The sequence below is a fragment of the Schistocerca piceifrons genome, chromosome 10 (assembly GCF_021461385.2).
Source record: "Schistocerca piceifrons isolate TAMUIC-IGC-003096 chromosome 10, iqSchPice1.1, whole genome shotgun sequence".
NCBI lineage: Eukaryota > Metazoa > Arthropoda > Insecta > Orthoptera > Acrididae > Schistocerca > Schistocerca piceifrons.
In genome coordinates, this window is record NC_060147.1 from 6,486,896 (window position 1) to 6,499,612 (window position 12,717).

General features: G+C 45.0%; 1 protein-coding gene and 1 non-coding gene across 2 annotated transcripts in view; both read left to right on the forward strand.

Moving 5' to 3' along the window:
* LOC124719019 (tyrosine-protein kinase Fer-like) overlaps positions 1-12,717 on the forward strand; it is a 687,090-nt gene that overhangs the window by 540,441 nt on the left and 133,932 nt on the right. Inside the window, exons 5-7 of the mRNA XM_047244689.1 lie at positions 64-279; positions 5,621-5,774; positions 11,593-12,023. Of these exons, the coding sequence (XP_047100645.1) occupies positions 64-279; positions 5,621-5,774; positions 11,593-12,023 (801 nt within the window). The remainder of the gene's footprint in view (positions 1-63; positions 280-5,620; positions 5,775-11,592; positions 12,024-12,717) is intronic.
* Trnat-ugu lies at positions 6,613-6,686 on the forward strand. Its single transcript has one exon. It is a non-coding gene; the product is annotated as a tRNA-Thr (tRNA).

A 12,717-nucleotide genomic window follows, 5' to 3' on the forward strand; every position in this document is an offset into this window, starting at 1 on the left:
CGACCTCGGGTCGGAAGCTGACTCGGTTCGTGAGGATGTTAGAGGTGGGAGGTCCGGTTGCAGGTCGTCGCCGCAGGGGCCGGCCACGCCGACGCTGTCGTTCGACGACAGCCTGGTGGAGGACACGTCGGGGAAGCTGCTGCCCAACCAGCTGGCCGTGGACAACCTCACCATCGAGGGCCTGCGCGCGCGCCTGCAGGAGCTGGAGGCCGGCGTGCGCGACAACCAGGAGCTGCAGCACCACCTCACCGCGCAGCTGCCCTCCGAGCCGGCCGCCAGGTACCCTCCCTACCTGCCCGCCCGTCTGCTGGCTGCCACCGGCAGCACGCAACTCTCCCATTTCATCCGTCTGCTTTCACCCGTCACATCACCAATAAGGCGGAAACGGCTATTCTGAGCGTCTTCAATGTCTCACCTATTACGTAACTACATACACACGGCAACAAGCACGAAAATACGTATAAATAAGACAATAACAGCTCCCTCCAAAAATACAATCCAACTAGCGGGACAACCGTACGACGGAGGGTGGATGCATGTATCCTCGCTAACGGAGGACATTTTGAACATTTCCTGTAACAAAGTGTTTGAAGTCACGCTGGCACGTTCTGTTGCTGTGTGTTTCCAGTCCATGATAAATGTGATTTGAAGAGAAGTAATAAAATGAGCTCTAACATGGAAAGTAAGCATTTCCGGACACATGTCCAGATAACATATTTTCTTTCTTTGTGTGTGAGGAATGTTTCCTGAAAGTTTGGCCGTACCTTTTTGTAACACCCTGTATATTCAATGTTACTATTACTTCTAGGTCCCAGTATTTTCTTTGTAATTCTTCTTTCAGCTTTCTCCAGTTTTCAAGATCCCCAAATCTTATCAGTTTAAGTGTTTGTCCTGCATGCAATGTTTCAGGCATTGTGACTGTTTGGTAGTGTTAGTTTTTTTTCTTAATACGTTTTTTGTCATTTGGAATGGCTTTTTCATTTATGCACTTTGTTTTCTATGGCTATCCTTTCTTTTGTGTTGGTTGTCATCCCTTCTTCTAAGTGGTTAAAAGAGTTTGGTTAGATATTCTCTTGTTTTAAGATTTGAAGGGGCATCATTGATATCTATCATGAAATGTGTTTTTCAAATAATGTTGTTACTCCTATTTTGTCTGCTTGTTTATCTATTTCTGTGATTTTTTCTTTGACAGTATGCAGTGAGCTAGTGATTAATGCCATATCATCTGCAGAAGCTAGACAATCTGTGGTGATTTTATTTGGGTTTCTTCCTAGTTGAACACTCATTCTCTGACTACCTTCTCTAGTGTGCAGTTAATAAGTTGGGAGGAGGGTGGGGTTTCAATCATCTCCTTGTCTTAATCCTGATTTTATTTCAAAATGTTTTGGCAGTTGCCATATAAATTTAACTTTTGATGTTGTGCTTGTTAAAGTTCCTTATTTTTGTAGCGTTATTTTCGAATCCAAATTCCTCTATAATGTTATTACTGCATTTCTATCTACTGAGCCGGATGCCTACTTAAAATCTACAAAAGTTATCATCTATTTCAAGTTTCTAATTTGTTTAATTTCTGTTACGTTCTTTAAGTATTTGTTCCGCACAAGACCTTACTTTCCTAAATCCTGCTTGGTACTCTCCTAATTGTGGGTCGAGTACTGCTTCAGCTCTCTTTAAAAGTGACATGGACAAGATCTTATATGTCAATAATAAGAGGGAGATCCTCTGTAATCATTAGGATCGGTTTCCTTTCCTTTTTTGTATACTGGATATATTAATGCTGATGTCCATTCTCATGGTAAGTTCTTCGTTGTCCACATTTCATTAATGAACTCTGTTAGACATAGAATAATATCACTGGAGAGCTTCCACATTTCAGTAACTGTACTGTTTCTTTGTTATTGGTGGCTTTGTGTCTAGTTGTATTTGGATTACATTATCAAAATGAAATTCTTCTTTTGGTGGATTTCAGTTGTGTAGTTCTTTGAAGTAGTCCACAAGTATTGTGCAGTTCTCAGTGTTATTATATGCAGTCGTACGCATTGTCGGATCTGTAAACTGTAAACTTGGTGGTGCGTACTACTTTAATCCATTTTTTAATATTTTATAAAAGTTCCCTATGTTTTTCTGCTTAAAGTGCGACTAAGTTGACATTTGTTGATCTCTTTGAGACCTTTTGATGCATGTCTCCTGGCTTGTATAAATTTTTTCCTCTTCTTATTTTATTTGTGTGCCAGATATTCCAAACTCATTGTCTGTGTATAATTAACTCGTCACAATTGTCATTCCACCGAGCACAATTCCATTTCTTTTTAAGAGGAATAGTTTCTTCCGCAGTTCGATAATGTCCCTCCGAAGTTGTTCCCGACAGTTAGATTTTTTTTTGCCAGTTGTATTTTGTTCTCATTTTCTCTAGGTAACTTCTGTATGTCAAACTTTATGGGCCGGTGTGGTTCTTTTTTCTAAATATTGGTCTAACACCGAATTTATTGATAGATTGAATCCAAACCGGCACACTTGGCAACTTTTGCATTGCACACTTCCGTGTCTGTATGTCTACTTGTAGCAACACGATCAAGTAATTTTTCAACACAAATCGGATTTGGTGATAAGCGTGTAGTTTGTTTTTTAGGAATTTTTTGAAGAATATAGATTTTACTGCAATGTTACGCTATCAGCATAAGCTTCAGAGTCTTTCTCCATTTGCGTCGGTTCTTTCAAGTGCTGGGAATTTTCCTACTATTGATCTGTGCTGACATTCTTTGCCAGTTTGTGCGTTAAAGTCTCCGAGAAGCGATACTGTGTGATCTAGTAAGTCTGACACATTTTGCCAAAAATTTTCTGTATTCTGTATTTTGTCAGTGCACACGGTTTTAAAATATTTTATAGTAATTAATTCGATCTGAATAATCACGTTACAGCTTCAATATTTTTATACGGGTCTCGGCGCCTCAGTTCGAAATTGTAATATTCGATATTTTTGGCTTCATTAAAACAGCAAAAAGTTAATACTTTCGGCCAGGAGGCAAATACTTGTTTATAAAGAATGATTAATGTATAATAAGGCGTCGCATAGCGACGGTGGAATTTTCTAAATAATGTAATTCGTCGTCTTTGGGCGGCAACATAAACAGTAGAATACGGATGGATATGCGATGCTTCACTATTTTGTTCGCTGGAGAACAAATGAAGCCTTGAGCGCTAAAGACTTGTACTGTTTTTGTTAAGTAAGACGGACGCAGATTTGTGGCAGTCTGATCTAATGTTTACTAAATGTATAAAAACGTGTTATGTCTAAGTTTGAGTGAAGTGTAAAAAGAAGAACTGTTATAAGTTTTCGTGACGACGCACGGATGACTCAAAAAGAGAATGGCTATATAAAAGAGCGCTCAATGGACACGAAACGGACATAAAAATCTACCGTCATTGTAGTACTAAGCTTAAGCTACGATATATGTTTTAGTTATAATAAATATCTGTTCTGGGAATACTGAATCATTTAGCAGTGCTCATTCCTATTATCTCCTCAGTACTATTTTCATTTTAGTTATGCATTTTGCTAAGATTACAGACACCAAGATCAGCAGTCCAATGTGCGTGTTATATTGACAAAAAGAAAACTGTTTTATCGTCTTCTTGCATGAGCTTTAATATTGAATTCCCCTTTTGTGTGATGTTACAGTTGTTTTTGCGCCCTTAAGAACTTTCTGGTCCCTTAGGAAATTGTTTTCTCATAACAATAACTTCACGACCGGGTATGATCGTATCTACGATCATGAAGTAATTAGGAAGACGATAACGCAATTTCTTAATAGCACGCTAATTGTGACTGTCTCAAGCCACGTGAAACTGCAAGTAAAAACTATTCACATTTCATAGTGCAATATTTTATGACAATCCACGATTCTTACGCCAATTGTGATTGATAAAACAGTAAGCGAAATGTCAAACTCCAGCTTTTCAATTGAATAACAACATCACTTTTATTTTGTTACATCACAAAATGAAACGGGTCTAGTTTAGCAGGGGATACAACCCGTCGGCTTTGACCAATGACGTCAGACCTGGCCAGAGAGCATGTATTACAAAGATGAAAGAGCTGAGAAGAATGTTCAGCAAGTAAGGAATGCGAGAGAGAAAAACTGTACTTCACATATATAAGGGCCAGCAGTATTTTCACGTTAAAGATATCGCGTGTTTGTATCTTAGTATTTCTCCGCAAAATGGAATGGAAAGAAATGAATGAAAATATTACTAGCAAAGAATACATCATTTACATGTATGTCAGTTGTATCTCGAAACTCTTTCGAACTGTGTTGCTTAAGTGCAGTCCGGGATACAAGTTCAGCGTACGTCGATTTCTTCGTTTTCACTAGCATTACTGTCCTGTTCTTCACTTGAACGATGTATCCTCCGCTTCAGGAACCCTAAGTGGAACACAGGATATAAATTGTAGATGTGTTGTTTATTTAGTCTCCGCTATTACTAGCAGTCTTTTCTTACGCACATGTCAGTACTACTGATGACAGAAGGACCTACGTATGTAATATATGTATACCAGACTTCCGTTGACCTCTATATATGTACACTGGTAACGAAAAGGTGGAAATAGACATAAGTTACATTTGCAACCTGTATCTCAATTGAACTACACGGATACAAGAAAACGACACATGTACAATTTGTATCCCGTACTTCACTAAGGGTAGTTTTCTTGTTGCCTTGGACGCTACTAGTATCCAATTCGTTACTTGAGCTATATACCTATATGCAACATTTGTATCTTTTGACACATATAGTGTCAGTGTGAAGGAGAAGTGAAGGACGGGATACAAATTTTAGTTGTGTCGTCAGTGTAAAGGCGAAGTGAAGGACGGGATACAAGTTGTAGTTGTGTCAGGGGTTTCGCCCGTAATATAGCAAGTACACATTCGAAAATGTCGTACTGATGCTAGTGCTGGGAAACGAAAGAAGATCGACAGCCGAGAAATTTCTGTTACGTACTCCACAACACGAAAATGCACATATTGGTGGAAAAAACCAGTAAAATATGTCAAAATAGTGAAATACAGTGAAAGAAGCTAATGGGAAAGTGAACTTCACACACGGAAATATCGAGGAATAACCGAAGCTCGCCTAGACAGACAGTAACGAAAATTACATACCCACAAACAGACAAATCCATTCCTATAAACGAAAATAAGACACTAAAAACTGTTCTACAATAACAAACTAATACTCCAAATTACCTCAATATCATTACGAATAATTATTTTAATGTACGGTGGTAGCGCTTATCCGGAACACAGAACTGTTTTAGTATCTGTGCCTCGAAGTGAAGACATTACTATCTCTGACTAATGTATGACGTCATTGGTCAAAGCCGACGGGTTGTATCCCCTGCTTCACTAGATCCCGAAACTGCAAGTAAAAACTATTCACATTTCATAGTGCAATATTTTATGACAATGGTCAATCCACGATTCTTACGCCAATTGTGATTGATAAAACAGTAAGCGAAATCTCGAACTCCAGCTTTTCAGTTGAATAACAACATCACTTGTATTTTGTTACATGACAAAATGAAAGTGGAGTGAGATGTGAGAGTGTTGCACACATACAGGGAGCTGGTGGAGGTGCAGTGCGTGGAGCGGCGGCTGCAGCGGCAGCTGGAGATGATCCGCGGCGCGCTGAGCGAGCTGGGCTGCGAGGAGCTGCCCTCGGGCTGCGACCTCTCCCTGTCCGTGTCCGTGGAGGCCGCCTTCCGCCAGCCGCCCGCCACCAACGGCGCCGTCGCCGCCGCCGCAGACGCCGACGGCGGCGCGCTCACGCCGCACGAGCCGCCTTCCACGCCCACGCAGGTACCGGAGGTGCACCGCCCGCCTTCTTCCCCTCTGCTGCCTCTTACTCGGAGATTATCCTCGCCTGTGTGTATCGCCGCCCCGCCTGCAGTTAGCAGCCACCCCCGGGTGGTAGTTTACAAACAGCTCGTGCCGGTCTACAGCGAGATTAACGTGCTGCCGGGGCTTTAAATTAACTGCCTACTCAGTTCAAAAATGAGAAAAGGCAGTTACTGTTTCTTCTCAATTATACAAAAGTGAGTGATTGTTTAGTGCAGGTTCGAGTCCTGTCACGGTCGCCAGCTGTAGTGGTTAATAAAAAAAGAAAAAGAAGAGAAGAAAAGGTTGAAAATGCGGGAAGAAATGGTGAATAAAAAGTGGGTTTTAAAAATCGTTAATGACCGTCAAAAGGGAAAGTTATATATATATGAAGAGAGTAACTGTTCTCGAAAGAACAGAATACTGTTGATGACCGTGCAGCTTTTATCCAGGGAAAACCTGCACAGTAGGCATCAACAGTATTCTGTTCTTTCGAGAACAGTTACTCTCTTCATATATATAGTTAAGGGCTACCCAGCCATTGATCTTCGTCTGTGCGAATGCGCACAGGTTGCCCAAACTCTTACGGGAATCGCCAAAGCGTGCGCGAGTAATGAGTGGGTGGGCAAATGTCTATAAGGTACATTACATATGTAGAATTGTGGACAGTTGGGAATGTGAGTCTCACGGGAAGCGTGCAAGGGATAAGTCCCTGCAGTCGCGCTATTTATTTGTGTCCTCGGTGGCTCAGATGGATAGAGCGTCTGTCATGTAAGCAGGAGATCCCGGGTTCGAGTCCCGGTCGGGGCACACATTTTCATCTGTCCACATCGAGGTATATAAACAGCACCTGTCGGCAGCTGAGGGTTTCAGTTAGTCATCATTTAAAAAAGGGAAAGAATGAAATGCAAATCGGACTTCGTATTACAGAAAAGTCGTCGGACTTCGTGATTCGGAAAAGATGTTGTCGGGGTGGTCCTTGTGGCGTTTCTGAGCAAAAGTCAAACCATTTTCCACTACAATAATTATTTGACAGAGAACAGAGAATAACAAAATGTTATTAACAGGGGGAAATGGTGTGGATAAGAGTTCATCCTTTACCGTGTTAACGTGTTTTCTTTCGTGCGGCGTCCTGGTCTTCAAAAATCTGCGTCAAAAGTAGTAGCTGCTTCGAAATGTTGCAATCCTCCGGGAATCACTAATTTATACAAATTAAAATCGTCTTGATACTGAATGCAATTTATTTTACGTTGCTACTTCCATCCTACGAATTTCATAACAACTTCCACGATACGTCTACACATTAATAAGTTTTTTTTTTATCTTAATCAGACCAAGACTAGCTAAAAAGTCTGAATTAAGCTTCGGCTCTAAAGAGCGACAATAGACGGATAGAAAACAAAAAAAGAGTTACAATTTTAGTATTTTCTCTCCCGTCGAGCGCTCATACCGCTGCGACGGTATAATTTATACCCGAGGGAACGAGTGTAGCGCGGCGGAATTCAAAGTCCCGCTACAGTACAGCAAGATTCATATGCCGCCGGGGCTTTAAATTAACTTCTTGCTCAGTCCTGTGAAAAGCGTAGACTTTCTACCTACAGGGTGATCAAAAAGTCAGTGTAAATTTGAAAACTTAATAATCCGCGGAATAATGTAGATGGGGAGGTAAAAATTGACACTAAAATGTACACTTTCACGGCCGGAAATATCATGTCCATTATAACTATCCGGGCTGTTATTCCGTGGTCAGTTGATGAATTTTGTCTCGATTCCCAACGTTTCGTCCCCGTCTGCGGGAGACATCTTCAAGGGGATCCGTAGCTCGATGGAAGGTCCAACACAGCCACTGTCTCGCTACTGACTGCCGCTAAATTCCGTGTCCGCGCCGCGGCGTGACGTCACGCGTTTTGAGAACGTCAGTGCAATTGGCCGCTGTCCGCTGCCGTCGATCGCCGTTGCCATCACCCAGTAGTGGACGGGTCGTACACATCTTCTTTAACACGTGCGTGGAGACAGCCACGCAGAAATCGTAGTGACGTACAGGCTACCGCAAAATCTAAGGTTTTCCTGCTGTTTGTTAAAAATGTAACGGAAAGAATAGGGAGGATCTTGACGAAGCGGAATATTACCGTAATTTACAAGCCCACCAGGAACATACAGGGATACCTTAAGCCTGCCAAGGACGCTCGCAAACCTTTGGAAAAAGCTGGAGTGTATAGGATCCCATGCAGCTGTGGTGATGTTTATGTGGGTACCACTAAAAGAACTGTTTCTAAACGTTTGGAGGAGCACAAGGGAAATCGTAGAAGAGGAGAAACGGAACGATCAGCTGTTGCGGAGCATGCTTTCCAGCCAGGGAACCACAATATTCGTTTCGAGGAGACGCAAGTACTAGCGGACACAACGGATATTACGAAATGCTCTACAGAGAGGCAACCGAAATCGCTAAACACCCTAATAATTCCAATCGTAAGGAGGAGGGCGGGAAATGAAACGGTGTATGCATGTCGGTGTTAAAGAAGATGTGTACCACCCGTCCACTACTGGGTGATGGCAACGGCGATCGACGGCGGCGGACAGCGGCCAATTGCACTGACGTTTCCAAAACAAGTGACGTCACGCCGCGGCGCGGACACGGAATTTAGCGGCAGTCAGTAGGGAGCCAGTGGGTGTGTTGGACCTTCCATCGAGGTACCGACCCCCTTGAAAGATGTCTCCCGCAGTCGGAGACGAAACGTTGGGAATTGAGACTAAATTCATCAAGCGACCACGGCATAACAGGCCGGATAATTATAATGGACATGAAAAATTGACACACATGCTTGGAATGACATGGGGTTTTATTAGAACAAAAACAAAAAAAGCAAAGTTCACAAAATGTCCGACAGATGGCGCTGGACAGCAAACCGTCAGTAACTGCTACCGTGACGGGTGAGACGTACGCCGATATGTTACAGAATCGCATCATCCCCAGCCTGGCTGATAAACACCTGCTGGAACGTACGATGTTTATGCAGGATGGCGCTCCACCCCGTATTGCTAGACGCGTGAAAGATCTGTTGCGCGCGTCGTTTGGTGATGATCGTGTGCTCAGCCGCCACTTCCGTCATGCTTGGCCTCCCAGGTCACCAGACCTCAGTCCGTGCGATTATTGGCTTTGGGGTCACCTGAAGTCGCAAGTGTATCGTGATCGACCGACATCCCTAGGGATGCTGAAAGACGACATCCGACGCCAATGCCTCACCACAACTCCGGACATGCTTTACAGTGCTGTTCACAACATTATTCCTCGACTACAGCTATTGCTGAGGAATGATGGTGGACATATTGAGCATTTACTTTGCTTTGTCTTACTTTGTTATGCTAATTATTGCTACTCTGATCAGATGAAGAGCCATCTGTCGGACATTTTTGAACTTTTGTATTTTTTTTGGTTCTAGTAAAATCCCATGTCATTCGAAGTGTGTGTGTCAATTTGTATCTCTCTATCTACATTATTCCGTGATTTATTCAGTTTTGAAATTTATGCTGACTTTTTGATCACCCGGTACTTACTTGCGGGGGATCCTCAGATTTAAAAACCTGGTTAAATATTAACTATGAGATATGTTCTAATAACAGAGAGTGGAAAAATGAGCTGAGCCTTCACCGACATTACAGCAAACATAGGAACACGGAGTACAGCGACGATAACCTGAGCGATAAAGTTATAGCATCTGCACAACAACCTACGAAGTTGTTTAAACCGAACCTTCCCTAGTAACGGGCTCGGGGGAGAATGTGTGACCAGATGTTGACATGCTAGAGACAGGATGCTGCATTATTAGTTTTTAAGTATCTTTCTCCTTTCGGAAGCCCCGTGGCGGTGTAGACATTTGCGTTCCTACACGCGGCCGGTTCGGGAGGGGGGCTTGTTTGGATTGGTTTTTCTTGGGTAGGAGACCAGACAGCGAGGTCATCGGCCTCATTGGATTAGGGAAGGACGGAGATGGAAATCGGCCGTGCCCTTTCAAAGGAACCATCCCGGCATTTAGGGAAATCACGGAAAACCTAAATCAGGATGGCCGGACGCGGGACTGAACCGTCGCCTGCCGAATGCGTCGTGAGGGGGGATTCTCACTTTGTCGTGTTACACGTTTCACTCGAGAACCGCTCCGGCACTCGTTAATTAGAGTTCAGTCGTTTGGCGTTAAAAGAAATTTGTAACTCGTTTGAGAGTTTCTCGGTAGGAAGGATGCGGTACGTTATCTCGAATGGAGAGACATTGATATAAGTACAAGTGCCTCTGAATGTTCCACAGGAACTGTGTCGGGACTCTTGCCGTTCGTGTTGTATATTAATCTATGTATACTACAATTGCACTCTGCAGACCAGTGTCAAGTGCTCGTCACGGGGTACGTAGCTTTGAACGCATCGTAGAATTTTTTCGGCTCCACACGTATTGAGTGCCGGAAAGAATGCCTATTAGATGTCTCTGTGTCCACTGTAAGTAACCTAATCTGTTTTCCCAGTCCCGTAGGAGTGGTACATAAGGGGCTGTCGTATATCTCTAGACTCTTAACTCGACACTAATTTTCGAACTTTTGTCAGTAGGCTCTTGTGGGATAGTCGGCATCCACATTCGAGCATCTACTAGTTCAGGGTTTCAGCATTTCTGTGTAGGCTTACACGGATTAAACAAACCTGTGACACTACATCCTGCCCCTCTTTGTAAATGTTCGGCGGCCACGTATTTTCCATCTCTAACGACCACACTGTCGATGGGAAGTTAAACCCTAATCTTCTCGCTTTTAGAAACATTATTAATACAAAAGCATAAAACGAGTACCAAAATTCTACGACAGACCGACATCCGTGATGTTTTACGCACCTGTTCGAGAAAACAGGAAGAAGTTGTGTGGAACTATGAAAAAAAAACAAGGAAAATATACAAACTGGGTAGTCCATGCGCAAGACAAGCAACATCAACGACAATGTGAGGTGAGGAGCGCCGTGGTGCGGCAGTCTGCCTTCGGCAGGGCAACAGAGCGGACGCGTACGTGCTGACTTCGTGCGGCGCGCCAGCTCGCCTTGTTTACATTCTGACGGCCGTTGCTTAAGTGCCGGCTTACCTTGTACGATCCATGGCGAACCGTTACCGTAAATCTACACTCCGATTTACTTTCTGCAGCGATTATGCCCGACCCAAAGCACTCGAGGTGGAGCGTTTTCTGCGAGAGGAAGTGCAGATCCCGGCGACCGGTATTATCGGCATACATTTGTCCATCGTGAGCAGCACGGTCTATGTGAAAATCATTAACGACGCGGCGTGCGAACGCATACTACGTGAGACCAAACAGGGGCTCCGCTTCTGTCACGCTGATGGCAATGTGGGGGAGGTAACCGTCGACCACGCAGGCTTAGCTATGCGAACGATACTCATTTTCGAATTGCGATTCGTAACTTCCTGCTGAGGAAGTCGTCGCGGAACTACGCCCATACGGCGCAGTCCACGGCCACACTGCGGAGAAGTGGACACAGTTTCGGACGTATCCTGTCCTAAACGGGGTCCGACAGGTCACCATAGATCTCCGAAGCCACGTACCGTCCTACTTACAGATCGGCGGATGCCGTGCAATAATTATATACGACGGCCAGCCTCGGACCTGTTCCGGGTGCGGCAAAGAAGGCCACCTTAGATCCGAATGCCTGCAACGGCGTATTACGCAACTTGCAGCTGCCCACGTCGCAACCTACAGTGCTACCGGTGATCTACGCCGCTGCCCTAGCTTCTCCTCCCGCTCCGCAACGCCGCCCGGTCACCACAAACGACGCCACCGACGAGCCCGACCACACACCGACGGAGAGCGCCTCGGACGGGCCGCCGCCTCGGCCGGCCATCGACGCCGCTCCGAAGCTGCCGGCGCAACCGGACGCTGACCCTGACCTCGGAAATACGATGGAGATCGACTCGCTCACCGTTCCTACAGCGGCCTTTCTGCCGGAACGACGCGACTCCCTTCCGTCGTCGGACACGGAGGGTCGCACAAGGAAACAGCGTTCTCCGAAACGTCGCAAGCGAAGACGTCGCACAGTTTCCGGCCAAGAGGAGACGTTACAAGTCGAGGATGACGCGAGGCCTCAGAACCCGCTACTGCTGACGAAGACGTAATGAGCGCGGAGACATCTAGCGGTGCGCCTGCGGCCCGTGCTGACGCTGAACTAAATCGTGAACGTCTCACAGGCGACACTACACCACGCACAATTACAACATCTTCTACGGACAAAATGGACGATACACCAGTTTCCGCTTCCACGGCGTGGCACGAGCAGGAGGACAAGGAGCAGGAGCCGTTACGGGCCCTGCGCCGCCGCGGCCGCACCACTAATCGTACTCTGCCCAGACTCCCCTGCGGGCCAGCGGGATAACGTTCCGCTGCGACGCCCACACCCTTGCGCGGACGGCGGAGTGGACCAGCCTCCAGCAGTCCGACACCAGGCCTCTTTTTTTTTGGTCATCAGTCTACTGACTGGTTTGATGCGGCCCGCCACGAATTCCTTTCCTGTGCTAACCTCTTCATCTCAGAGTAGCACTTGCAACCTACGTCCTCAATTATTTGCTTGACGTATTCCAATCTCTGTCTTCCTCTACAGCTCCCTCTAGTAGCATGGAAGTCATTCCCTCATCTCTTAGCAGATGTCCTATCATCCTGTCCCTTCTCCTCATCATTGTTTTCCACATAGTCCTTTCCTCTCCGATTCTGCATAGAACCTCCTCATTCCTTACCTTGTCAGTCCACCTAATTTTCAACATTCGTCTATAGCACCACATCTCAAATGCTTCGATTCTCTTCTGTTCCGG